General features: G+C 33.3%; 4 protein-coding genes and 1 pseudogene across 9 annotated transcripts; 1 reads left to right on the top strand and 4 right to left on the bottom strand.

Annotated features, from left to right (window-relative positions):
* Positions 1-5,025: 5,025 nt before the first annotated feature.
* LOC110815433 (agamous-like MADS-box protein AGL80 pseudogene) lies at positions 5,026-6,052 on the bottom strand (annotated as a pseudogene).
* A 3,192-nt stretch (positions 6,053-9,244) lies between these two features.
* On the top strand, positions 9,245-13,854 carry LOC110815300 (anaphase-promoting complex subunit 11). 3 transcript variants are annotated; one of them, XM_088214728.1, is made up of 4 exons: positions 9,245-9,957; positions 11,846-12,527; positions 13,002-13,120; positions 13,553-13,854. In XM_088214728.1, the coding sequence occupies exons 3-4, from the start codon at positions 13,063-13,065 to the stop codon at positions 13,666-13,668; spliced, it is 174 nt and encodes a 57-aa protein (XP_088070854.1). In that variant the 5' UTR covers positions 9,245-9,957; positions 11,846-12,527; positions 13,002-13,062; the 3' UTR covers positions 13,669-13,854. The 3 variants fall into 3 exon arrangements, with proteins under 3 accessions (XP_088070854.1, XP_088070855.1, XP_088070853.1); XM_088214729.1 differs by lacking the exon at positions 11,846-12,527; XM_088214727.1 differs by having other exon boundaries at positions 9,246-9,957; positions 11,846-13,120.
* Positions 13,855-14,178: 324 nt separating this feature from the next.
* LOC110815299 (hydrophobic protein RCI2B-like) lies at positions 14,179-15,092 on the bottom strand. Of its 2 annotated transcripts, XM_022043020.2 has the most exons (3): positions 14,874-15,074; positions 14,672-14,780; positions 14,179-14,494 (listed from the first exon to the last, which is right to left on the bottom strand). In XM_022043020.2, the coding sequence occupies exons 1-2, from the start codon at positions 14,961-14,963 to the stop codon at positions 14,697-14,699; spliced, it is 174 nt and encodes a 57-aa protein (XP_021898712.1). In that variant the 5' UTR covers positions 14,964-15,074; the 3' UTR covers positions 14,179-14,494; positions 14,672-14,696. The 2 variants fall into 2 exon arrangements, with proteins under 2 accessions (XP_021898712.1, XP_088070852.1); XM_088214726.1 differs by lacking the exon at positions 14,179-14,494 and having other exon boundaries at positions 14,667-14,780; positions 14,874-15,092.
* Positions 15,093-16,130: 1,038 nt separating this feature from the next.
* Positions 16,131-19,145, bottom strand: LOC110815465 (uncharacterized). Of its 2 annotated transcripts, XM_022043274.2 has the most exons (2): positions 18,905-19,145; positions 16,131-18,532 (listed from the first exon to the last, which is right to left on the bottom strand). In XM_022043274.2, the coding sequence occupies exon 2, from the start codon at positions 18,495-18,497 to the stop codon at positions 16,380-16,382; it is 2,118 nt and encodes a 705-aa protein (XP_021898966.1). In that variant the 5' UTR covers positions 18,498-18,532; positions 18,905-19,145; the 3' UTR covers positions 16,131-16,379. The 2 variants fall into 2 exon arrangements, with proteins under 2 accessions (XP_021898966.1, XP_021898965.2); XM_022043273.2 differs by lacking the exon at positions 18,905-19,145 and having other exon boundaries at positions 16,131-18,617.
* A 1,440-nt stretch (positions 19,146-20,585) lies between these two features.
* Positions 20,586-25,945, bottom strand: LOC110815466 (pectin acetylesterase 12-like). 2 transcript variants are annotated; one of them, XM_022043275.2, is made up of 12 exons: positions 25,204-25,944; positions 24,494-24,576; positions 24,188-24,317; positions 24,016-24,089; positions 23,402-23,488; positions 23,191-23,315; positions 23,005-23,065; positions 22,610-22,663; positions 22,415-22,492; positions 22,154-22,259; positions 21,918-22,063; positions 20,586-20,900 (listed from the first exon to the last, which is right to left on the bottom strand). In XM_022043275.2, the coding sequence occupies exons 1-12, from the start codon at positions 25,391-25,393 to the stop codon at positions 20,793-20,795; spliced, it is 1,242 nt and encodes a 413-aa protein (XP_021898967.1). In that variant the 5' UTR covers positions 25,394-25,944; the 3' UTR covers positions 20,586-20,792. The 2 variants fall into 2 exon arrangements, with proteins under 2 accessions (XP_021898967.1, XP_021898968.1); XM_022043276.2 differs by having other exon boundaries at positions 20,819-20,947; positions 25,204-25,945.

Below are 25,945 nucleotides of genomic sequence, written 5' to 3'. Positions count from 1 at the left end.
ATGCAATCACAACATAATGCTTGTTCCAATTCTCACAATATATAAGCTAGGCATGATCCTAGGAGTTTTTATGCATGTAATATGAAGTTTACACACAACCAAAGTTAATCAATTCTACGTTAACTTGTTTAGATATAGATAGTTCGGTATCACAAATCACCCTTTCATATTACTACTAAACTTCCTTTAAAAAAAGAATATCATAATATATACACATATAGGAAGTTGTTTTAGATGTGTAATTTAGTGTTTAGACTATTTTGTGGTTGTTTATGCTTTTTTTTTTTTTTTTGCTCTTATTTTATGGTTCAAGGTCTCATGTATTTTAGATAATATTATTTGTTGGTTTTGTAAATTTACTTGTTATTGATAAAAACTATTTTACTTTTTAAAATATATATATATAAATGAAATTTAGGATTTAGATTTTTTTTAGTAACAATTCATACATTTAATTAAGTGACACAACCTCCTAAAGATAATGTTACAAGAATACACAATTTAAATCCAAAATCTCTTACAAAAAATATCAATCATATTATTAAAAAACAATTAGTATAATTTAATTTTAAAATGTAATAATAAAAGTAATATATATCAATATTTCTATAATGAGTTTCGTGTCACTCAACAAATTCTTAAAAAAATCAAGGTTACATCGTCTACTAATTTTATAAAATAATAACATAAAAGTGTTATCTCTCTTCCAGTAAAAAAAAAATGATATTAGTCTGGTATTAATATATATGACTTTTTCTTGACACTCTATATTAGCCTTTAAGATAATTATTTTTTAAGAATAAAATAAAAATTGTCAATAACAATTAACCAATACGAACACGTTGAGAAATACCATCAAACAAATGTATGCGAGAAACACAATATAGATTGAGAAAAAAGAAGGTACATCCATGTTCAAACAATGATTTAGAAGGGAATAATTCATCATTCGTTACTGATTCCAATCTTTAAGATAATTATGATATGCTATAGATTGCATTCTACTATACATATAAATAACTAAAACCAATTAAAATTTATATATATATATATATGTATGTGTGTGTAAGTATGTATATATATATATATATATAACCAATGCTTATTCTATTTGCTACCAAAAATTTTTTTATTCTATCATAATAATATCACATCTAATAAAAATATATAAGATACTGTTTAAACTACTAAAAAAAAATTAGTTGTTAGTATATATATATATATATACTTCTCATTAATACTCTAGATTGGTAGTACATAATGTGAGTGTCATTCTTTTGTTGTTTAAAATATAGAGAAAAGAGATAGAGTAATCCTTATATCCATTAGCTAGTTAGAAGCTCAAATAAAATCAACTAAATAATTGAACAACAGATTTATAATTTAATTTAGAGTATTCTTTCAAATTAATGTATAATATTTATATTAATTGTTTTACATATTCCGATTAGATCGCTATTTTCTTTTGAGAAAAATATTATTCTTTAATACCACTATACTAAATTTTAATTTTAAGATTTGAATAGCATATCAATATTTATTAAATTTTATACAACAACATCATTTAAAATCTACAACAATTTGAGCAGCAAGCTAACTTAATCTTCGTAAACTAAATTTCTATGTATACTACATCAACAATGCTCCTTTTCTCACTCTATTGTGTACAAGAAAAGAAGAAAAAAGAGCATTATGAGAGCTTAAAATTATATTGTGGCATCAAGGTATTTTAACAATATCAATGGAGCCAACTCAAGTCCGGCCAAAGAGAAATTAAAAAGGGAAGAATAATATAGGAGATGTAAAACATTTAAGAGAATATTAATTTGAAGAAAATCATAACACAAGGCAATCCAATGACAGTACTCCAATACATGCATGCAACAAAGATGACTACAACGATTACGACAATAATGACGACAACGACAAAGACTACAACGATTAAAAATCAGATGACATGTATTTATAGTGGATTGTAATTGGCTATTTTAAGTATATTCCCAACAACAATCCAAACAATTCAAAATCAAGGTTTTTGACATTCCATTCCTATGGCTAATTAAATCCACTAGACCAGATCAGTTCATTATTTTAGTTATTCTGATCGTTGAACGACACCATTATCTCTGTCTGGTCTCTATTAGCAAACCCTACATGAGGTTTCTATTGTGCTTGCAAGTTCATCCTCCCAACAAACCACACTTGTGAGTGTTGTAACTTATGTACCAAAAGAATCTTCATTGACCTGAGCGGATATCTCCTCATAACCCTTCATCGCTCCTCCATCTATTGCCCCTGAGACTGGGGCAACTTGTTAAGTGTTTATGTTTTTTTTATGTATTTCCTTGAGATGATGTTCTATGAGTCAACCCAAATTGTTGAGATCAATAAGGTTCAATTAGTGGAGGGGCTTCCCAATAAGACTTTGGAACATGACTTGCGTGATCTCCTTCTCAAAGTATGTCCTTGTGCTACTTCTTTAGTTGGTAAATTGCCTTGGTGAACCTCTTATGTATAAACCTCTCATAATTCATTATCTTCTTGCTGTGCTCCATCTCAAGCATCCTCTTACAGTTGGCCAGCACGTGTTGGGCTTTGAGAGGGGAAGGCCAAATGTGTAGTTGCGAGTTTTACGGGTTGTAAATAATTGCTCATGTTTTAACATTACAAAGAGTGTTGATTTTACTTACTTTCTTCATCTACTCCTTTTTTTTTTTTTTTCTAAAAGTGATTTTTTTAGTAGTCATTAGTGATATAGATAAGTTTAACCTTCTTTCCAGTTATGATTTTTTTTGTCTGTGTCTAGCCTAGGAGCAGGATGAGGTATATATAGAATAAGATAAAAATTAAAGAATTATTAGTATGAGATTGGAGAGTGGAACATTATAATAGAGTTGAATATACCATGTGAGGTTATATATGATGCATTGTAAAACTTCAAGCGGAATGTCACAAATTATCTCCAGAAATGCTATGTCCTTAATAGGGATATGAAAAAATCTTGTGATTAAAGGTAATGTAATTCATAGAAATTTATTAGTGAGTTATTGCAAGATTGCATTTAAACAAAATAATTTTATCCTTACCATCATTTTAATGTAAAAGCTAATGTTTTACTGTAATACATATATATATAGACTCTTTCCTATATCCCCGGCTTGCATTCACACTTGAAATCAATCATATATGGTAACCATACCCACTTCTCTATCTCACACTCTCACAGATATTATCTCTTAACCATCAATTGATACAGCTATCACCTTCCAAATCCAACTTAATTATATGTCTTGATCCCTACACATACCGCCATTTCATTTTTTAATTTTTTAAAAAATATACATAAATCATATTTATATATATATATATATTTGATTTACTCTCGTACATTACTCTCATTATTCATTTTTTAATTAGTGAGATAAATTTTATTTATGAGAAAAATATGCGATCACCCATTCCTATAGGTAATTAAATCCACTAAACCAGATCAGTTATTCTGATCGTTGAACGACACCATTATCTATGTCTGGTCTCTATTAGCAAACCCTACATGAGGTTTCTATTGTGCTTGCAAGTTCATCCTCCCAACAAACCACACTTGTGAGTCTTGTAACTTATGTACCAAAAGAATCTTCATTGACCTGAGCGGATATCTCCTCATAACCCTTCATCGCTCCTCCATCTATTGCCCCTGAGACTGGGGCAACTTGTTAAGTGTTTATGTTTTTTTTATGTATTTCCTTGAGATGATGTTCTATGAGTCAACCCAAATTGTTGAGATTTTGAATTTTCTTCTATAAACTTGACGCTCCAAAAATTCTATTGCCACCCAAGTAAATCTAATTACGTAAATTCTATGTGCTCAAAATCTTATAATAATGATATGTACATATAACATAGGTACATAGGGAATTTTTCTAAACTCCATAATAATTAATTATTTCGCTTGGTATGCTCTGAATATAATATAATTATTAGAGTGTGAATATATCTGATTTTTTATTTATGATAGAATATTAATCATAATTAATAAAGTCAGTAGTATCTCTTCATATCACAATTGTATACATTTAGTACACAATTAATTACTATATGCAATCGGGCTTCATTGCTTCATTTTCTTTATGCATATACAAACTGATATTTTTTTTATGAAGTTGTAATAAATAATTAAAAATTATTTCAAAAAATAAGATTTATTGGAGATCATATGTACGAGAAAAATATTTAAAATACATAATCACGTGTGTGTATATATGCACGGATGCTTATTCTACTTGCTACCCATACAACTTTTCGACTCTATTGCAATAATATCACACATTTAGAAAAACATACAAGATAGCATTCAAATTACTCAAATGAGCTAGTTGCCAACATACACATACTTCTCATCAACACTCTCAATTGGTAGTATATGCGTGAGAGTAATTTTATTTTTTATTTTTTGTTTTTTAAGATATAAGAAAAAAGATAAAGTAATCTATATGTCTATTAGTTAGTTAAAAGCAAAAATAAATCCAATCAAATAATTGAACAACAAATTTATAATTCAATTTAACGTATTTCTCTAGATAAATGTATATTATTCATATTAATCAAAATATTAATTATTTTAGATATTCTAATTAAATCAAAATTTTCTTTTATGAAAATATTATTCTTTAATACGACTATCTTAAATTTTAATTTCAAAATTCGAAGAATGTATTTATATCCATTAAATTCTATTAAAAAATCTCATTTGAATTCTAAAAAAAATTGAGCAACTATTTAGCTTAATCTTCCTCTTAAGTAGACTGAGTTTCTACATATACTATATCAATAATATTTATGTTCTCGCTCCATTGTGTATAAAATAAGAAGAGAAAAGATAAGATAAGAAACATTCTAATAACTTAAGATTACATTGGACGCGCAAGTATTTTAGCAGATAGAAATGGAGTCAGATCAAGTCAGGGCAAGAGAGAAATTAAAAAAGGAAGAGTAATACTAGTAGAAGAGATAAGATATTAAAGAGAAGATTAATCTGAAGAAAATCATAAGTCAAAGTAACACGATTACATTCATACATGCAATGTGACGACTACCATGACTACTACTACGACGACGGTGACTACAGCTATTAAGAATCTAAAGACATATATTTGTGACGGATTATAATTGGTTATTTAAGTATATTATAACAACAATGCAAACAATTCAAAATCAAACATCTTAGCATTCCATTCCTACGGATAATTAAATCATTGGACCATATCAATCTATTATTCTTGTTGTTCTGATCTATGAATGGCACCATCATCTTCAACTAGTCCCCAATACCAAAACCTAAATGAGATTGTTGTTGTGCTTGCAGGCTCGTCCCCTCAACAAACCACGCTTGCAACTGCTGCAACCTTTGCTGTGGAGAATCCTCGTTGATCTGAATGGACGTCTCCCTAGGACACTTCATCTCTTCTCCATCTGTTGACCCCTGAGGCTGAGACGACTTACTGAGTGTTTCCATCCTCTTTTGGATTTCTCTAAGGTGTTGTTCGATGAGCCAATCCAGATCATTGAGGTCAATGATGTTGAGTTGGTGGAGTGGCTTCCCGATAAGGCTTTGGAACATGACATGTGTGATCTCCTTCTCCCGATTGTCCTTGCGTTGTTTCTTCAGTTGGTCGGTTGCCTTGGTGATCTGTTGGCGTAAGAAGCTCTCTTGATTCACCATCTTCTTGCTCTGTTCCATCTCAGGCATCCTTTTAAAGTCGGAAATCACACGTTGGGCTCCAATAAGAGAAGGCCAAACCTCTGGTTGTGAGTCATAAGGGCTGAAAATGATTGCACATGCTTTCACATCGCAAAGAGTGCTAAGTTCACTCACTTTCTTCATCAGCCCTTTCTTCCTTTTCTTAAAAGTGGCTTTCCTAGCAGAATCATTAGTGATATAGGCAAGCTTAACCTTCTTTCTAGTCATGGTGTTTTGTTGTGTCTAGCCAAAGAGCATGAGGGGTATTTATAAAATGAGATAAAGGTTGAAGAGTTATTGGCAAAGGAATGGGGAGTGGAACATTATAATGTAATAAAATATACCATATGAGGTTAGATGTGGTGCATTTTAAAACTACAAGTGCAGCGCCCAAACCATCTCTAGAAATGATATGTCTTTATTATGAGATATTGAAAAATCTTGTGATTAAAGGTAATATAATTCACAGAATTTAATTAATGAGTTGTTGCAAGGTTGCACCTATATAAACTCATTCAATTCTATCTGTCTCTTTTAAATAAAAGCTAATACTTCAAATTAATGCATGTATATATCTACTCTCTCCTTTATTATCCCCAACTTGCATTCACACTTGAAATCAATCATATATGACAACCATACCCATCATCCTAATCTCACACATACTCACAAATATTATCTCTTAACTATCTACTATTATGGCAACCACCTTCCAAATCTGACTTGATTATTTGTCATGATCTCCTACACCTACTTACTACAATTTTTTTATTTTTTAAAAGAGAAAATACAAGAGCCATATAAGTATATTCTTTTTTCTTAAATTTACTATAATGTTTCATTCTAGATATTTATTTTTTAATTTGTAAATTAAATTTTATTTATGAGAAAATATGTTATCTTTTAATTTCTTTTTTTTTTCATCTTTTAATTTCTTTTATAAACTTGATGCTTCAAAAACTCTATTGTTGCCAAATTTAATTTAACTACATAAATTAAAAGAGCTCAGGATTTTATAATAATATATCTCTCTCTATCACAACTAATTATATATATTTAGTAAACAATTAATTAGTATATGGCAATTCGACTTCGCTGCTTTTTTTTATTTATGCATATCATAATTGACATTTTTTCTTTCATGAAGAGGCTGTAATAAATAACCAATAATTACATATATATAAGAAGATTAATTGAAGATCAAATGTACAGGAAAAATACTTAAAACTTAAATCCACTGTATCAACTGGTTATAATTCTACTTTGCTCATCATGTTCATTTAAAACATAAACTATGTATAAAACAAAGACACAAAATTGCATTAACTATTTTTTTCTGTATATGTTTGTGCATGCTGAGTGTCTTTCTCAATGTATATCTTGAAATCAATCACATATGGCAACCATGCCCACCTCCCTATCTCACACACACTCATATATTATTTCTTAACCTTCTACTACTATGGCGACCACTTTGCAAATCTGACTTTAGTATATGTTTTGATCTCCTATACTTACCCGTTATTTTATTTATTTTTTATTATTTTTTTAAAAAAAATACAAGAACTACATAGATATTTTTTTCTTGAATTTATTCTAATGTTTTACTCTAGATATTTATTTTCTAATTTGTAAAATAAATTTTATTTATGAAAAAAATATGGGATCACCCTCAATATTAATGTTTTCATCTTTTATTTTTATCAAAAACTTCACGCTCCAAAAACTCTATTGTCGTCAAAGTAAATTTAATTACATAAATTTTTCATGCTCAAGATTTCTTAATAATGATATATATACATATACATATATACAAAGTGTATGTAAGTAATAAATTTTTCTAAACTCCATAATATTTAATTGTTTCATTTGATATGCAGTTTGTAAAATATGATTATTAGAGTCTAAATGTATTTAATTTTATCTTTATGGAAAAATATTAATCATAATTATTAAAATTATAATATCTCTCTATATGATAAGATCATACAACCAATTATATTCATTTAGTAGACAATTAATTATCATATATAATCACGTTTCATTGCTTTATTTTTTCTATTCATATTAAAACGATTTTTTTTTTTACAAAATTGTAATAAATAATCAATAATTATTTTAAAAATAAATTATTAAAGATCATATTTGTAGAAAAAATGTTTAAAATACATAATAACAACACGTATGAAAAACGAAAAAAAGAAGAAAATATCTATCTTGGCTCTCGAATAAAATACATTTGACTAATATATCTACTACGCTAATTACAATATTGTTTTCTTTTTTTTTCAAAAAATAAAACAAATCCACTAGACTAATTACTAACAATTCTACCCAATCCATCTATGTTTAAAGCATAACCTTTACATAAAACAAAGATGTAAGACTATATATAACTATTTTCTGAAGATATATTTATGCATGTGAGTGTCTTTCCCTTGTATATCTTGAAAGAAAAAATAATTGAGGAAGCATAGAATGGTTTTACATTAAAAGACTTGTATAGATTGTAGAACTCAAGTAAGGACATTTTAGTTCTCAATAAACATGTATATTTTGTATGTTCAATGTATACACGTATATGTTACGGTGAATTTAAATTTTTAATACATACTATGAGTAAGAAAATTTAATTATAATCTTATTTGTTTAATTGACATGTATAGTAATTTATAAACTTGATAAGAGATGTCTACTTTATTATTATTTAAACAAAATGAATATGAAAAATATGATGAATTTATAGGTGTATGTTCTATTTAATTATTTAGATTATGAATATGTCTTAATTGGAGCTAGCATATTTTAAATAAATTAATAAAATGTGTCATTCGTCTTTTACATGTACCACCATTTTTTTTTAATATGTGGAAAACTCCATATGCTATAAGTAATTTGTATATTACAAGAGTGAAAGTAGGATTATTTGATGGCTGACTGTGTTTGGTACCTAATGCAATGACCCTATTTTGATATTATATAATTTTGACTTTTTAAAAAAATAGAAATGATTTTTTTTAAAAAAATAAATTATAAAAATATTGAATATTTATATATATCATATGAGGAATTTGAATATTTTAATTAAATTTATATATTCATAACTATTAATAAATTAAACGGGGTTAGCTGCATGGAATAGAGATAAAGAACCTTGACTATTAATAAATAAAACGGTATCAAGAGACTTTGAATGAAAATATATATATATATATATATATAGTTTATAGGAAATTTTGAATATTTTTATATATTACATAAAGCATTTTTTAATAGTTTATCAGAAATACTCTCCTGTAAAAAGATATATATAAAAAATAAAAAGAAGGAAAGGAAAACCTATCTTTCGGCCCAAGAAAACAAAGCCCAGGATCTTAAACGGAATTGAAAGCTCCACATTCATCTCATCCTAGCCCAAATTGAAGCCCAGAAGTTAAATTTCGACCCAAACCAAGTTAGAATCGCATTTGGCAAGAAAACGATGCCGTTTAAAGGAGATTCTTTTCTCTTCCTTCGAACAGTTGTAGGGAGGGCCACTTTCCTTCTTCTGGTCTCGAGACACAGAGAGGAGGCATGAGGATGAGAGGGTAGGTTGGAAGGAAGAGACAAGCGTACAGAAAACAGCAGTTGTGTGACAGAAACCGAGCGTGCCAGCAAGAGAAGCAGAGGAGACAGAAAGGACAACTTCTCGTGCGAAATCGGAGGGTCCAGGCACCGTTACGGGAAAAGACGAGAGAGATTGGCTACAAGACGGATTTAGACGAGCTTCAAAGGGAAAATTTGGGGTGGAGTTGGGGTGGGGGCGACAGAGAGAGAGAGAGAGAGAGAAAGAGAGAGAACGAAGAGAAAGGGCTCAGAACGTGGTTGAGAGGAAAAATTAGGGGCCGAAAGAAAGTGAGCATAGAGGGAGGCGATTGAGAAAGTAGAGAGGAAAAGGAGAAAGTTTTTCTGGGTTTTAAGGATTGAGAGAGCAGAGGGGATTTGAGAGCTTTGAAGGGTGTTAACCGAGCAAGGAGATTTTTAGAGAGAGGGAAAAAAAAAAAAAAAAAAAAAAAAAGAGTGGGAGGAAAAAAGATAAGGAAAAGTGGCAGTTTTTGGCTTCCCTTGGATTGATTTATGGAAGAGCATAAAGAGGGTGTATAGTTTGCAGAAAGGTGACGAGAGAATAGAGGACCTTATTCGACTACTCTAAAGAAATAGGGAAAAAGGGATTAACTGCGGTATAATCACATTCCTTTTTTTCTTTCTTTGGTTCTAAAATAGATACCTGTAGATAAAGATTTGAACTTGGTCTTAGAGTTTGCAAACTTCTTATGAGCATGGATGAAATGTCAAACGAAAGTATTGTGTTGCTTTTTTGTCAACAAGGGTCAGAGTCAAAGATTTGTTTTTCTGGTTGTTTAGTTTGCTCTGATCTAGTTTCTGTGCCATGCATCTTTTATATGTTGATTTTAGGGTATCAAGGAAAATTATAGTTCGTTAATTTTAAATTAGTCAGATTTTCTGCATTAAGTTATGTGAAGTTTTTCTTAATGTCTCTACTCCATTGGTATGGGATGAAAATGAGTGTCTGGATTGATGCATCTTTTGTTTTTATCCTTTTTAATCTGTTTTTATTGTACATGAAGGAGCTTTATTTCATATTATCGTTTGAATGTGCGTAAAATTCATTTGCTGATTTATTTGTTAATTTTTATTGGAGTTTGGTTCCCATTGTCTGTTTTGGGCACTTTGTTGGTCGTTTCCTTCTGTTTAGTTTTCTGTTGCTTGTTGTCTCACATCGTTTGGTTGATAATCTGTCCCATCCTTTTCTTTTTTTGCATTTTGGTACTGCTTTGCACTACTTAGCTCTTTGTGGCGCTGGTGTATGGGTTTGCAGTTAATTGAGATTATTAGCTATGAAAGTTTAGTTTCATTTTTGTCTTGATCGCACACTGCCATTAGTTGCTATTCATGGTTTATTTACTCTATTAAAATCTGGTCTTAGGTGTTAAAATGGTAAAAACAGCATGAGCTAAAATTAGAGAATCCCATCATGTTATAGATATACTTTTTGAAGATTTATAATTTATTAATTTTAGTCTATTACTTTGGTTATTTTTTATTGTTTTTTCTTTGGTTATTTTCTAGTTTCATGTAAATTAAAATAGAAAATTTTTAGTCAAAATCAATGAACATATGTCATGGCCACCCATGGAGATTGATGCTCTTATGGAGAGGATATTATAAGCTCAAACTTTTGTGTTCTTGCTTATATTTTGCATAGATGACAGTTTAATGCAAAATTGGGTTTGTTTGAACTGAGAATTTGTAATCTAATGGCTTGAATATTTGCAAGCCAAAATTAAATTAGCTTGTGATGTTGGTGGGTGACTCAGTCCTTTCAATCCACTACTATGTTTTGAACTTCTTATCTCTTGAACTTGACGTGCGTAATTTGGTGCTTAATGTCACCTTAAATGGGACATTGGTGACACCTTTCAATCTTAAATGAATTTTTTGGAGTGCCTCTGCATCACCATTGAGACTGTTATATGTCGTGAACTAAAGGTGATCTTCCTAATAGTTGTTCTTGATTGGATGTTTGAGTATGTCAAAAGGATTGTGCAACCACTTTTCTCTTTTTTACTTTGCTAAACTTTAGGTTTCATCCCTATGACTTTATGAATGACTGGGTAGTCGAATTATAACCTGTAATGTAATTGTGCGTGCTCAAATGTAACCTGATTGATCTCTTTGAAATTGTTCCAGTACTACTTGCATTCTCTTTGGTTGCATAATTACTGAGCCAGTGCACCTCTGGAAATCATTTTATTTGGTCACAATTTTGTTAAACATTAAACAGATGATGATAATGATTTTAGCAGAGATGGAAGGCAGTGAGACTGTTCTAGGGTAATATGGCTACTAAAGAATCTATGACTTGACTCGTGGAAGTATTGATTTGCAAAAAAAGGAAAATTAGATTTCATGCAAGCACTAAAATTTTTTGATACAGATGGTTGCTACTCTTGTTAAAATGGAAAGTTTTTCTTGTTTGGAATAGAATTGAGTATTAATGAGATTGCATATGTAATTTATTTGATTATGTGCTTGCATGATATCCAGGTCCAAAATACCAGTTTTTTCTTTCTGCAGGAAAAGAAGATGAAAGTCAAGATCTTGCGTATCCTTTTCTTGATATTTACCCTTTTCTTATATTTGAAACTTACCTCCCTTATTATCATAGATTTTAGAATATATTATGCGATTTGTTTGTTTGATCCAAATTTACTAAGCACTAAGTGTTCCAATTGCCAATTGTCTGATGATTGCCCTGGTCTAGTCAGTATAAATGGGATTGTCGGTTATGCTTATGAACTCCATATTATATTTGTACACATGATTTAAGAAATGATACATGATGAACATTTAAATATATCACAAAGGAAAAGGAAAAAAGGGAATGAAATAATCCTTTTCATTCAACTGACAACAGGGAGAGCAGTACAACATATAAGATGCAAAGAGCACCTTTTATTGGTGATTTTTCAACAACTTTGCACCTAAACCTAAATGTATTAACAAAAAAAAAAAACTGTATTTTATCAACAATGTATTCAGTTTTTTTATCTGTAAGAAAAAGGTATTTCAACAACTTTGCACATTTATATAAACATATGAATATGTAGAGAGTGAAAAACTCAAGAAGTTAATCTACAATTAAGTAGTGTCTTAGGCTCCTAGCTTCTGAACAGAACAGTTTTCACTTGACCCACCACCAATTCGAATGCTCCGGGATTTGATCAGAGTATGTTCTATTCATCTCTTATTTATCTGTCATTTGAGATTCATGAATTTATTATTATCACTTGAAGAAAAGGGAGGTTTTATTAATCCTCAATTCCTCAATGCTGTCATCTTCTCATTTCTCTTGAATTCTTTCTATGTAACGGGAGATATATTCTCCTTTTCTTGTGCATTTGTCCAATGTCCAGAATTTATGAAATACTATCTTGTTATTTTTTTTTTCAAAAGAAAAGAAAACTATTGTATATTTTCCAAAGAACCTTTTTATATGATTTTAAAAGTATTTTGTTTGTCGGGTAATCTATTATTTTCATATTGTTGATCTTTTGAAGACCTAAATTTCTTCTTGTATACTTGTTTTGGTTGTTTCATTTGATTCTTGGGAATCATTGAATTAATAGTGCACAATATTTATTACGTTTCTCTTTCAATTATGTTGAGGAGTGACTACTGGTCTCTGTTGTGGGAACCATAGGTGGCATGCTATTGGTTCATGGACTTGGGATGCCAAAGATGAATCATGTGGAATTTGTAGGATGGCATTTGATGGTTGTTGTCCTGATTGCAAACTCCCGGGGGATGATTGCCCACTAAGTAAGTTTCTGACATTACTTAAATCAACTTTCTTCTTTAAATCTTCTTGTATTACAATGGCTTATTGTTTTCTCCACATTTAGGCGTTGGTATTCTGTGCTAAATTTTCATTCTAAAGTTATTCTAGCACCACGCAGATCTGATCATGGCATGTCTTGAAGTACTTTTTTATTTTTTCTTCTTGGTAGCTGCCCCGTTCTTTCTGGGTCCAATTTCTTCATTTGGGTTTGCAAATTGAGCTTCTACTATTTGCCTGGTTTTTACTGCATAGTGATTGCTTCACCTTATGTTTTTTCTTTGCATCGACTTACATGTATGAAAAATTGTTTTTGGTTCCTAAAAATGGTAACTTGTTCTATTTTGCTTGAAATTGGTAGAGAGGAAGTATAATCAAAGGGTTGACTATATTTATTATGTATTCGTTGTTTGCAGTTTGGGGTGCATGTAACCATGCGTTCCATCTTCATTGCATCTTGAAGTGGGTGAATTCACAAACACCGCAAGCACATTGTCCCATGTGCCGCAGAGAATGGCAGTTTAAAGGATGATTATTGTCAACTTCTCTTTTCCAAGTTTGGGTTGCCCATTTGCTCTGCTGAAATCTTTTTCTTTTCCCCCAAGTGGAATTTTCTCTCGCATTTTTTACATTATCAAATTGGTTTAATTGAATCAATCAGACTAGTGTAATTTTTCAAGATGTTAAATTGATTAAGTTGATTTGCTACCCTCTCCAATATTCTTTTGGTTTTTTCTTCAAAAAAGAAGAAATGATAATCTTTGGTTCACAATTTTCAACTTATCCAGGAAGAAGAAAGAAGACGCCGGAGGTGACGACTCATCCCGAAAGTAAAGATGACGGAAAAAAATTAAAAATATTGAATTTCTTGAGGTTTTAATTCGTGTGAAGTTGGAATGAGTGAGAAAAGAGGAAATTTGATTGCTGATAAATATATAGACAGTATAAATTACATTTCTTTTTTTTTTTTTTTTTCTGTAATTCATCAGTTTATTTTGGGGAAAATGGGAAACGAGACAGAGGAGGAAGATGCCAAGTCAAATCAAAACAACAAGTTGGTCCAATAGAATTTAATAATAGAAAAGGAAATCACAAATAATCATCTGTCTTTTTCTCCCAGCTAACACTAAATCAATCCGGGCTCCATAACAAATCAAATCAAACCCAAGTCTAATTGATCATAACAATAATATATTGTAACAAATACGGACATGAACCTTCAGACTGACACTGAAGATAAGTACAACAAATCAAGTTCTAAACAACAAAAGAGAAATACACCAAATACAACCAGCAGCTCGCCCTGTTTTACGCAACCAAATTACATCATATGCCCTTTTGATACCCTTCCGACCAACCTGTTTCCATACAAAACATACAAGTATTCGCCTTAAAAATCATTCTGCTAATTAATCACCACAAAATAATCTTAAATTACCTTCTGGGTAGAAGCAGAGTTGTTCATAACTTTAAAAGAAAAAAGATTAGTTGGGTGTTTAAAGGAAATTATTAAGGAAATAGACGAGGGTGCTTACTGGTTTAAGATATGGAGAAGCATGATCACTTAGTGATGACATAGACTGCATATAAGATTCCAGGCAGATAGCCGAACAGCGTCAATATCAAACAGATCCAGAATTCCGTCTGAAACAACATATCACAAACTCAATTATTAATAAAATAACTCCATCTGCAACTCAGACTGATTGATGATTGATTGATTGATTGAAAGGGTACCTGGCAACCATATTTGAGGAAGACACCAAGAGGAGGCAAGAGGATTGCCACCAGGATATCTATGCAGGTTGCTGTGTTATCATCTGCCATCTTTCTTCTTCTACTAAACCAGCTCAACTTCTCTGCTCTTTAATCTTGTGTAACTCCCACTCCCACACACCTGCTATTTATACAAACGCCCACCTGCTTCTTTGCCATTCTGACCCTTTTCATTTTTCTTATTTTAACTATTTCTATAACTTTTTTTAAAAAAAAAAAAAAAAAGCAGTCGGAAGTCATGATTATGAAATTGTACAGCTCAGGATGATGATGAACCTGCCACGTGTTCTCTTTCTTCTACTTATCCAAATTCTACGCTGCACACACAGGAAAAGAAAAAACTTAATCTTCTACTGCTACTGTTCCAGATTAACAAATCATATTTCCGAAGTGTGTATTAAGAAAAATAATTGAAAGGGAGAGTCCTCGTTTTACACTCTACATTACACACTTAGCCAGTTGGCAATGACATGTGACATTAGCCACACCCACCAGCAAATCTTTTAAAATATATATGTATATCTGTAGTAGACGTAACCGCCCTTCCACGTGTTTCCTAATTTTAAGTTTGTAGAATATTGCGAACCTGTTAAAAGGCAATTAGAATCGAATCCAAACTTTTTTCGACTTCAGTAATAAGAATATATATATATATATACACACACACACACATAGCTGGCGGCTTGTGGAATACGAATATATCTATCTGCCCAGAATCCAAGCTGAAGTTATTTTTTTCCTTCAAATTTTTTTAAACGTGGTAATAGATTAATACGTAGATTCAATTTGTGTTTTTCATTTTAAAAATAAAAAACAGTAGGATTGAATTCATGTTGGTACAAATTCATTGCATTAAGGAATGAAGTGTTGGGAAAATCATGCATTCACCTCGTGAGTCATGAGGAAATCACTTGACATGAAATCCTTACGGCCCATTTAATTATTGAATGTGAATACTAGGGCCTTGCGTATTGGATCTCCTGCTCATCTGCCCACTTGCTTTATCAATCCATATCATCCCTACTTATACATATATAATATTCTTTTGTAGATTGGTATCCAATATGGTTAGACTGTTCATTTATTAAAGCAGTATGTGAACTGGGTTTGGAGTAGTGAAACAGTTTGGTTCATTATATATTAATTAGTTTAACTTATGAGTGCAAATCGATACTCTCCCACTTCTTGTGACTTTGTCCTTTGATGGGTGCAAATTGATAGAGGAAAACAAGCTAATCATCCATCTCCATGATACAAACATGAAAATACAATCCCATTTTGACAGAAATACACGCTGCAGCCAGCACAAAATTACAAAATTAACAACACTATTGAGTTGCACGCGGTAACAAAACTATTCATGTCTTTCCTGAACTGAAAGCACTCGTCCACGGTTATTTACAAGCAACACCAACAAGAAACACTCAAAGAATATAGCATACGAGAGTTGGACAAGGAAAATACCATTTATTTCACCTTAATTTCACCCTTGGTTTCATTGGAGACTGTTTTTGGGGTGGAAGATTTCCCGATGATAGCTTTTTTAGCCTTCACAAATGACTGTTTTACCTTTGATATTATGTTATTTGATTGCTTTGAACTTTGCTTTGCTGCACCTTCTCTTCCCATGTTCTTGGATTCCCTTTTTCCTTCTCGATCTATAGTCTCTGTTTCCTTTTCCTCCACACCAGCTACTACCTTTTCTTTTTCTTTCACTTCCAACTCGTCCGCTTCCTTTTGGGACTCTTTAATGGGTGCATTAGAAGTGGGAATCAGGCTCTCTTCCTGCTCAGACAGAGCTGGTTTATCATAATCCTTTATGTTTTCAGCCTCCTCGACTTCTGTAAAATCTTTCACGCCACTCTCCTCACCTTTAGGAACTTCGGCGCCCACCTCATCTAAATTTGCTTCAATATTTTCTTTTTCTTTCACTTCTAATTTAGCCTCCTCTTTTGTCTCCTTAGTCGGTTCAGTAACAGTTGCATCTCTGTTGGTTTCAGATAGATTCAGTTTCTCATCTTTCATCTCCTTCTTGTCTGGTGCAACATCTTCAACAGTACTCCCGCCTTCAGTTCTTTCACTAGAAACTTCCCCTGCCGATACATATACATTCAACTCAGGCTCCTTGTCTGACTGTTTAGGTGGTTCAATAATAGTTGGGTCCTTGCTCGTTTCAGATAATGTGGGTTTATCGTCTTTTATGCCATTTCCCTCTTTCTTGTCTTCCGCAGAGGGTTCAATTGTTTTATCAGTAACTTGAGTAGCCGGCTCCATGACACTGACTTCAACAGCTTCTTTTTCTTTGACTGTCGACTCAGGCTCCTTCTTCTCAGACTCTTTAATAGGTTCAGAAACAATTTCTAGGACAACCTGATCCAGAGTTTCTACTTCGTCCTTATCTTCATGTAGAGCAGCTGGTGTTTTATCATCGTTTTCGTTCTTCGCCTCCTTATTGTCTTCTACAGCACTACTCTCATCACCTTCAATTATTTTCCGAGTAACCAGCGCATCAGCACACGCTTCTGAATTTTGTTTTTCTTTAACTTCTTTTTCGTTCTCCACCTCCTTATTGTCTTCTACAGCACTACTTTCATCACCTTCAATTACTTTCTGAGAAGCCAACACATCTGCACAAGCCTCTGAATCTTGTTTTTCTTTAACTTCCTTTTCGTTCTCCACCTCCTTATTGTCATCTACAACACTACTTTCATCACCTTCAATTATTTTCTTAGTAGCCAACACATCTGCACATGCTTCTGACCTTTGTTTTTCTTTAATTTCTTTTTCCTTCTCCACCTCCTTGTCTTCTACAACACGACTCTCATCAACTTCAACTATTTTCTGAGTAGCCAACACATCTGCACAGGCTTCTGAATTTTGTTTTTCTTCAACTTCTTTCTCCTTCACCTCCTCCTTGTCTTCCACAACACTACTCTCATCACTTTCAACTATTGTTTGAGTAACCAACACATCTGCACAGGTTTCTGAATCTTGTTTTTCTTTAACTTCTTTTTCTTTCTCCACCTCCTTAATGTCTTCTACAACACTACTCTCATCACCTTCAATTGTTTTCTGAGTAACCAACACATCTGCAGAGGCTTCTGAATTCTGTTTTTCTTTAACTTCGTTTTCGTTCTCCACCTCCTTATTGTCTTCTGCAGCACTACTCTCATCACCTTCAATTATTTCCTGAGTAGCCAACTTATCTGCACAGGCTTCTGAATTTTGTTTGTCTTTAACTTCTAACTCAGAACCTGTGGATTCCATAACTGGTTGAACAAGTGGAGCTGCAGTCACAGGATGTTGATTGGTTTCAGCGAAAGCGGGTTTATCGTTATTTTCCATGACATTTTTGCAGCTGCTCTCATCTTCAATTGTAAGATGATCCGCCGCACTCAGTTTCTTGTCTTTTTTATCTGGAAGATGAGTAGGAAGAGGAGGTTCAGTTGCATCCTCTTTTAACTCAGTTGGATCAGCTTCCTTGGGTTCATTTTTTCCAGTGGAATTCTCTAAAGCTTGGTTGGACGAGCATAAAGATTCAGCTTCTTTAAGCTTTAGGCGGGAGATGTTGATAGAATCATCCATGGATGGCTCCAGTTGGTTCTCTGTTTTGTGTTGGTCTGTATCAGAAGTAGGTAATTGGTTAACTCGTTCGTTCACCTGGTTGTCAGTGGACTGTAGCAAGTTCATTAATCATCAGTACCTTACTGAACATCCAACACACCTACTTGACTCATTCTATAAGCACCATGAGAAGAAAGGCACACGCTCTTAATCTCAAACAACATAGAGATAATAAATAGAAATGTAAAGTAAACTAGCGGAGGGAAAGGAGATGCTGCTACCCAATCTTAAGTAGATTAAAGCATTATTTATGTTGTAAAAGAGGTTGATGATTGAGCATAGAATTTTTATATTCAAAATGAAGAGAAACTAAAATACCAATGATGATTTGAGAAAGTAGAAACAAGTCAAGATATAGATTTACGTACCTGATCGGGTGCAGAAGCAGGAGAGAGTGGAAGTAGGGTGAGATCAGTAGCCATGGAGATGAAGCTTAAAGTAGGCGATGGTTGAGCAGAAAATAAAATAAAAGGCAGAACAAGAAAAAGAAAGAAATGATAAACTGTTGGCAACCAAATCAATTGAAATTAATTTTTCAAAAAAACGTAAGGAAAAAATAAAGAAGGAACAGGGTGTCACAGACTGTGCACCACATGAGCATTGGGCACCAGTATAATGATTGAATGATTAAATATTTATTTCTTTATTGCAAAGTTGGATAATAATTCAAAGATTTTTTGGTTTGCAGGAGATGGACCTGTTGGTCCCCCATGCCAGCCATCTCACATACTTTAACCTTACCATCTGATAATCAATCCGTTAAGTTTAATAATAGTTTATTCTACACTAATACAAGTATATAACAAAAGGTTCATGGGAACGTAAAGGCCTCTACAAAAGAAAAGAGTCCTGCTTCAAAATGGGCTGGGCAGATTATATCTAGATTAATAATGGTTACCCTCTGTGTGAGTTTGTCTGGAGAACACTTGCAGGCTATCAGATTTGGTTGGGCATTTCACTCCCGGCCTTTCCACAACTATGTCCCTTCCATCACAATGGCTGCCCATAATCATTCTATTTCTATGGTCTCCTCTTGTGATGTTAACTGGGAAGCCACCAACTTCAGTAACCCCACCCTATCATGGCCAGAATATCTTCTTCACCAGCCTGGCTCGTAATACATTGACCTCAAAGCAAGGAGTAAGAGTGAATTTGATTTGGAGGTAGGCAGTAACGGCTGTTGGATACACCATTTAGGTAATAGATTGGATTTTAGAGACGGGTTTTATCATCTTCCTCATGTTTGTGCAAGAACGTTACGGTGCAGATACGGGTACCTTTTTGCTTTTCCTTATTAATTAAATATATATTAATCTCTGTAATGTCAATAAGAAAAATTACCAACACTTCACGCATGATGAGGGCCATAATGATGGAATAAATATTAGATAAGATCATTCAGATTGTGTGCAAGGAGATGGATGATTAATTAGATATACAATAATCTCAGTGGGAAGGTGATGAAACATTTTTCCTGTTGGAAACGGATTCAACAACATTGATTTGATTCGAAAAACTATTTCAACTCCCACATAATAACCAAGTCTTCAAGCTTTCCTGTCTGCACATGCATGTCTTAATTGAGGTTGTCTTGTGAAACCAGTAACATTTTCCAGTGCAGGTGAAGTGACAAAAGCTGTTAAATGCATGCCATTTAAGAAGGATCGTTTGCCTTCCATGAATTTTTCTTTTTCTTTCATTCATTCTTTTTTTTTGGGAGGAGGGGGAGGTGGGGTTCTATAAAAGTTGTATTTCTTCCAGACAAGCAGAAACAGAAACCCCAAACAAAATTCAGATTTCAACTCTATTTCCAATCCAAGTGATAACAGTAGGCGGCCTGCAGCCAGAAACATGGACAGTGCAGCTGGACTGACTTCACCCACCCCAAGCAGTCCTAATGTGAAGGCTTGCGGGCTCAAATAATAATTATTTAAGGCCGATTACAACAAATGGCAGCACATACGATTATGAATTATGGAAGTTGATAATAATCATCCAAGTATCAGTATATGAAGTATGAAACTTGGCCTATTCAAGAAACAAGGATCATAAATAAAGCACCAATATTGCATTTGCAACTTCCATCACCCTGCAACATCAATGCAAAAGGCCTGCTGATCACATATTTAGAGTGCCCAGCAGACTCATACTTATTGCTCTATATAAATTATCTTTGAATTATAATCCTTCAATAAAAGATAGCTAATGATACAAGGATGACCCATATAAAAAATGAAGCAAATGACAAAATCCAGATCATCTGAAAACCAAATTGTGGCAAGTCTTGTCACATGGATAAGGGCAATCAATGACCTTAACTCCTGTTCTCTCAAAATACCAATCTCCAACTGCTATTGCAATTGCCTGCACATTGCCAATTGTTAATGTTTGAACCGTCTCCCACTTTTTTGCTTCCAAAAAAATAGCCAGATCAAAATTGTGAGGATTTGGAATTCTTCAAAAATCTATACAATAAACAATAAAATACAAACAGACCTATAATGCAACAAAGAGAGTCCCGAAACATATTAACAAACAGAAACAACCTTGCATCATATTCCGCAAAGATAGCACAGGCTCTAACAGATGTTAGTCAGTTCTCTATATTCCCTCTCTCTCTGTTTCCTTCCCTCTTTCTTGGCATCCTATCGTCCTGGCTTTCTTCATTCTTAACAGAACTGAAAAACATTTTGTCTACTTGCTCGTCATGTTAGACTTAAATTTTTATTTACTTCCTTGAATCCCTCTCCAAGTCTATCTACAATCCACCATTCGTGTTCATTCATTTAAGAGCTTTGGTTCTATGGTTTTTATCTGGTAGCATATTTATTTGTTACATTTGCTTTCATGACAGAAAAGAGAGTTTTTGAAAAGAAATCTTCCATCTGCAATCAAAACTTTTAAAACTTAAGGAAACAGAAAAAAATGGTTTTTTTCTTAAGAGTTAACAACAGAGAGCCTAACTTTCTCCATCTCACATTCCTGAGAAAACCCCAAGTTGAAGTACATGAATGCTCCCTTCTAAGCCTTATGTTTCACCTTTTCCTTTCCTAGAAATCAAATGATAACCAATCATGTTGTTTTTTACAGAATCTTAAACCAAGACCCAATGGGGGGAGGAGAGGGCACCACAATATCATGCATTACCCTCAGGTCTCTAGCTATCAATATTCCATATCCACCTTAACTCTCACAAACAGATTTCGCAATTTCTCTTACGCCTAATGTCTTCCAGGATCTCATATAGTTAATTACATGCAACCTACCCAACCCTTGTTGAGATCCCAATCCGAGATTTGGTCCCTCACTACGTCCTATAAAGAAACCAAAACAAAGGAAATAACCGGAAAAGAAGAAAGAAAGAAGAAAATTAGTCCTTACCTTATTTCTAACAACTGGAGAATCATCAGCAAACCATGTATCTTGCCTCTCAGTTTGGCAGTGAGCAAAACAAGAATTAATAAATAGCCCATTCTGTCTAGACATTGAAAAACCCTTAATTGCATTTAGCATTTGATTCCTGAACCCTGTTCCATAAACAATGTAGTATATATTAGATGAAATTTTGAAGCCACAGTAAGTCACAAGGTCAAGCAATTTCTCATCTATGAAATAACCTTGCAAAAAATTGATCTGTGCTGCAGTACATTTGGCATGATTTAATCTGCAATCATGCCAATAGCCACTGGGATCTGCTGATGGTGGAGCCAAACTGGACTGTATCTGCTTACGAGAAGGAAAAGGATTACTTAGTCCACCTAGCCCGTACCAAAATCCTTAGAATGCTACTCATGTGTAGTAACCTGACCATTCTTTTTTCTTCCTTTGGGTAGAAGGCTGTCAGATTAGATTAGAATGTTATAGGAAAGGATTATTACCTGCCATGAGTCATAAGCTGCATTAAGAATAAATAGCGGGGTTTTCATCTGACCAATTAGGTTCTGTGGGAAGAAGCACTGAAACAAGAAATACATGAGGTAGGGTTAGTTTGAGAGTAACATCCTGCATTTCCCTTTTATATTTCATTCAAATTAGAGAAATGTCACATGGAAGAGTCAGAATAAAAGAATTACTGAAGCCGGATCAAGATGGCGAGTGCAAAAACTAGGCAAGCTTTTTTTCGCTCCCTGTAAAATCATACAACTTCCAGTTAGCCTGACTAAATACAGTTAAATTGATAAACATTTTTTAGAATATAATAGAACGTGGATAAGATTCATTTTGAAAGGAAAGATCCATATAACATAACATGGAAACCTCCTGGAGTAGGATGTTTATGATATTTGACAATACATCGTGTAAAGTTTTATGTCCAAGTTAGAACCAGAGAGGAAAAATGTGTTACAATAGTTATGCCAAAGTATCAATATGCACTGTCTTGATGATAAACCAAATATTGTTCGTAAGTAGAGAAGTAAAGGATGCAAAAGCAAGATACAATACTAGAAGAAGTCTCAAAAGTTGATACCTGTAAGCTTACTACACCATTATATAAATTCCTGATGGTGTGCCCACCGGATACATCGATCCTTCAGTTCCAGAAATGCAAGCCAATTAATACATAAGATAGTGACTAAGGATAAAGATTCACAACCTATCAGGTAAAATAGAAGAAAATAAGAAAAGCATGGGAGATAGTAATTCTAAAACTTACGTATCCAAGAATAAGCCAGCATCACTCAGGCACTTCACTTTAGTAGTTCTTGGAAACATATCCCTGAACTCATCACAGTGTACAATTGATGCTAAACCCCCAGCAGAGCACCCAGAGAGAAGCGCCTGATAGAGAATTAGTTAACTTTTCAGGCAAGAAAAGAGAAAAAGTAAAGGAGGCAAAGCCACTGGAAGCTTGACATGCATAACACCTGTTTTGCATAGCGCATTCCCTTTGCCATTAAATCCTCAATTGCGGCCAACCATATACGCTGTCCTCTGAATTGCAGTTGTGCAGCCTAAAACAGAACCACGTATTTGTTACTTCTGATGTCATGACACATTTGTAAAAATAAATTCGAAGTTGATGCCACATAAACATTTGCATGATTGAATGTTATTAAGGGAGAAATTAACCACTTGATTATAAGAGGTGAAGTAAAGTTCAAAAAATGAAGGTGTTTTTATTAGCGAATCTCAGAATAGAATGACAATGCTATTTCCAACAGGGAAAGAAAAGAACAAACACAATGAAAATCGGTTATATCAACAAAGAAGGTAAAGGAGGTGAATTGTTCACCTTAAGCATCATAGTGGAATAAAGAATAGAAATGAAAAGAATAAAAACATTACAAAAAGACGTTGACAACGACCAATATACAAGAGACCCACAATCCAGTTATAGGAAATGGGAGTGCGGGTAATTTACTTGGATGCTGGCTGTGAATGGCATTTCCACTATTATTGTTACACTTTCTTCTCAGGCATAAACAGAAATCATGTCAATATATCATGTATGAACAATGATAGCTAGATGCTGATTTACCTTATTTTCACTGTCACCGGTAAAAGAAGCACCATCACAATAACGAAGTTTTACTCTATTCCAGTTAAAAAAATCTGCAGCAAGGGGTGAAGATAAATAAGAGTAATAATAAATAATCTAAGAAAAATGAGAAATTTTCCTGAATATTTCGCATATAAGGCAGGAGAAGAACCAGGATTTTCTTCAGCTTTATCACTCAGAATCCCTGTAAATGCTAGCTGCTTTTCCATATACGTGGAGGATCCACGGCGTGTCTTTTTCCGATAAACACAAGTTCTAATGCTATTACACCATCCTCCTCCCTGTAGGAATCATATTTGAAGAATACTCAAAAGTGAAAAACTGAAAGGATCAATCAAAAACTTCAGGAAGCCTGTTAAACAGAAGTAGGCCACAAAAATCTTAAAGAGCAAGCAAGCAGACGCCAATAAACTAAGAAATACGAGATGCCATTGTATACGAAAACTATCTCACAGACCTCCAAGTGAACAAGCCAACTATTTGCTCCTGACCCGTGTCCACGATGCAAATGGTATCCAGGCAATGTTCCATCCAAGCATACTGTAATATTAAAACAGAAAGATAGATGCAAGACATTTTTTAAGTGAAACATCGCGCTATTAATGTCATTTTCGTTAACATCAACAAAAGCATATTATGTGTCTGTATCTGTGTGTGCGTGCTAATCGAGAGAAAAACTTCAGGAGGAATTAGAAATACGGGCAGGGTGAAGAAGATGAATCACACACGAAGGGGATCTTCTTTTTTCTTTTTGAGATCAGTGAGAATGGAATGTTGATAAAAGAATTAGTTCGTAAATACAGATGCTGTGTTTAGTACTGTAATTTTATAAGAAATTACAGGGAAAACAGAACTCTGCCGCTCAAACAAGTATGTCAAGATAGATAAATTCAAAGAAGTGGAATAAATCTGCATCAACTGAAAGGAATAGATTTGAACATAGAATATGTTCTTCTGTTCTTTTTTTTTTTTTTTTTTTTTTCTAAATGGAACTCGAGAAAAAATATATATAAAAAGGAAAAAAAGGAAATATAAGGAGTCAAATCTAAGCGAAGCAACCCAGAAAACTGTACGGGCAAGTAAATTTTTTTAATTTAAAAAAGAGAGAGGTAGAGAGAGAGCAAATGGTAAGAAGAAGAAGAAGAAGAATAAAGAGAATGGTAATACCGGCTCCTTTTGCAGCAGCACTTGTAATGAGCGTAAGTCCTACCATTAGAGGATTATAATTAACTTTAGAAACTCCATAATCATAAGCTTCAATGAGAGACAACTGGGTTTCATTAAGTTCCATGAAGCCATCAACAAGAGTGCAAAAAGCAAGTCCTGCGACAGCCAGGACCCATAAAAGCTTCTTCATTGTTCTGCTCTTGCTTGGTCCTTCACCGAATCTTTGGCAAAGGAACAAACTTTAATGAAACTGGGCAATGTGTGCCATTAATGGGGGGAGAAAAACTGAAATAAACGAGAGGCTTATTGTGGGAAAGAAAGGAATGATCTAGGGCAAGGAAATCTTGAGTTCAGAAAATGTGAATCTGCTAATTCTAGGGGAGGGGGGAGTCTGAAGTAGAAGATGGTCTTTGCCGGGCTTTTTTAAGATGTTATTACTGGAAAATCTAGCAAAGATTTTATTAAGTGTTAAAAGCGAAAAGACATTTTTGAGCCTAGGTGATGGTTAATTAAGCAACAAGTCCAATCTGCTTGGCGGCGACCTAAATTACGAGTAAACATAATCTGAATTGCTTTTAAAATAAATAAAATGTTGCCCTTTTTTGCTTTGCTTCATTTACATTTACAGTGCGGGAAGGAGACTCGTGAGGGTTACAGCTGGTCTTTTTGGCGTTGCCATTCATACGTTTCGGTATCTTCGAATTAGTGCCGCTGTTCTTTTTCCCCCCCCACTAAAGAATCT

This window comes from Carica papaya, chromosome 3 (genome assembly GCF_054855325.1).
Source record: "Carica papaya isolate Zhongbai chromosome 3, ASM5485532v1, whole genome shotgun sequence".
NCBI lineage: Eukaryota > Viridiplantae > Streptophyta > Magnoliopsida > Brassicales > Caricaceae > Carica > Carica papaya.
This window is presented reverse-complemented; position numbering and strand designations above follow the sequence as displayed.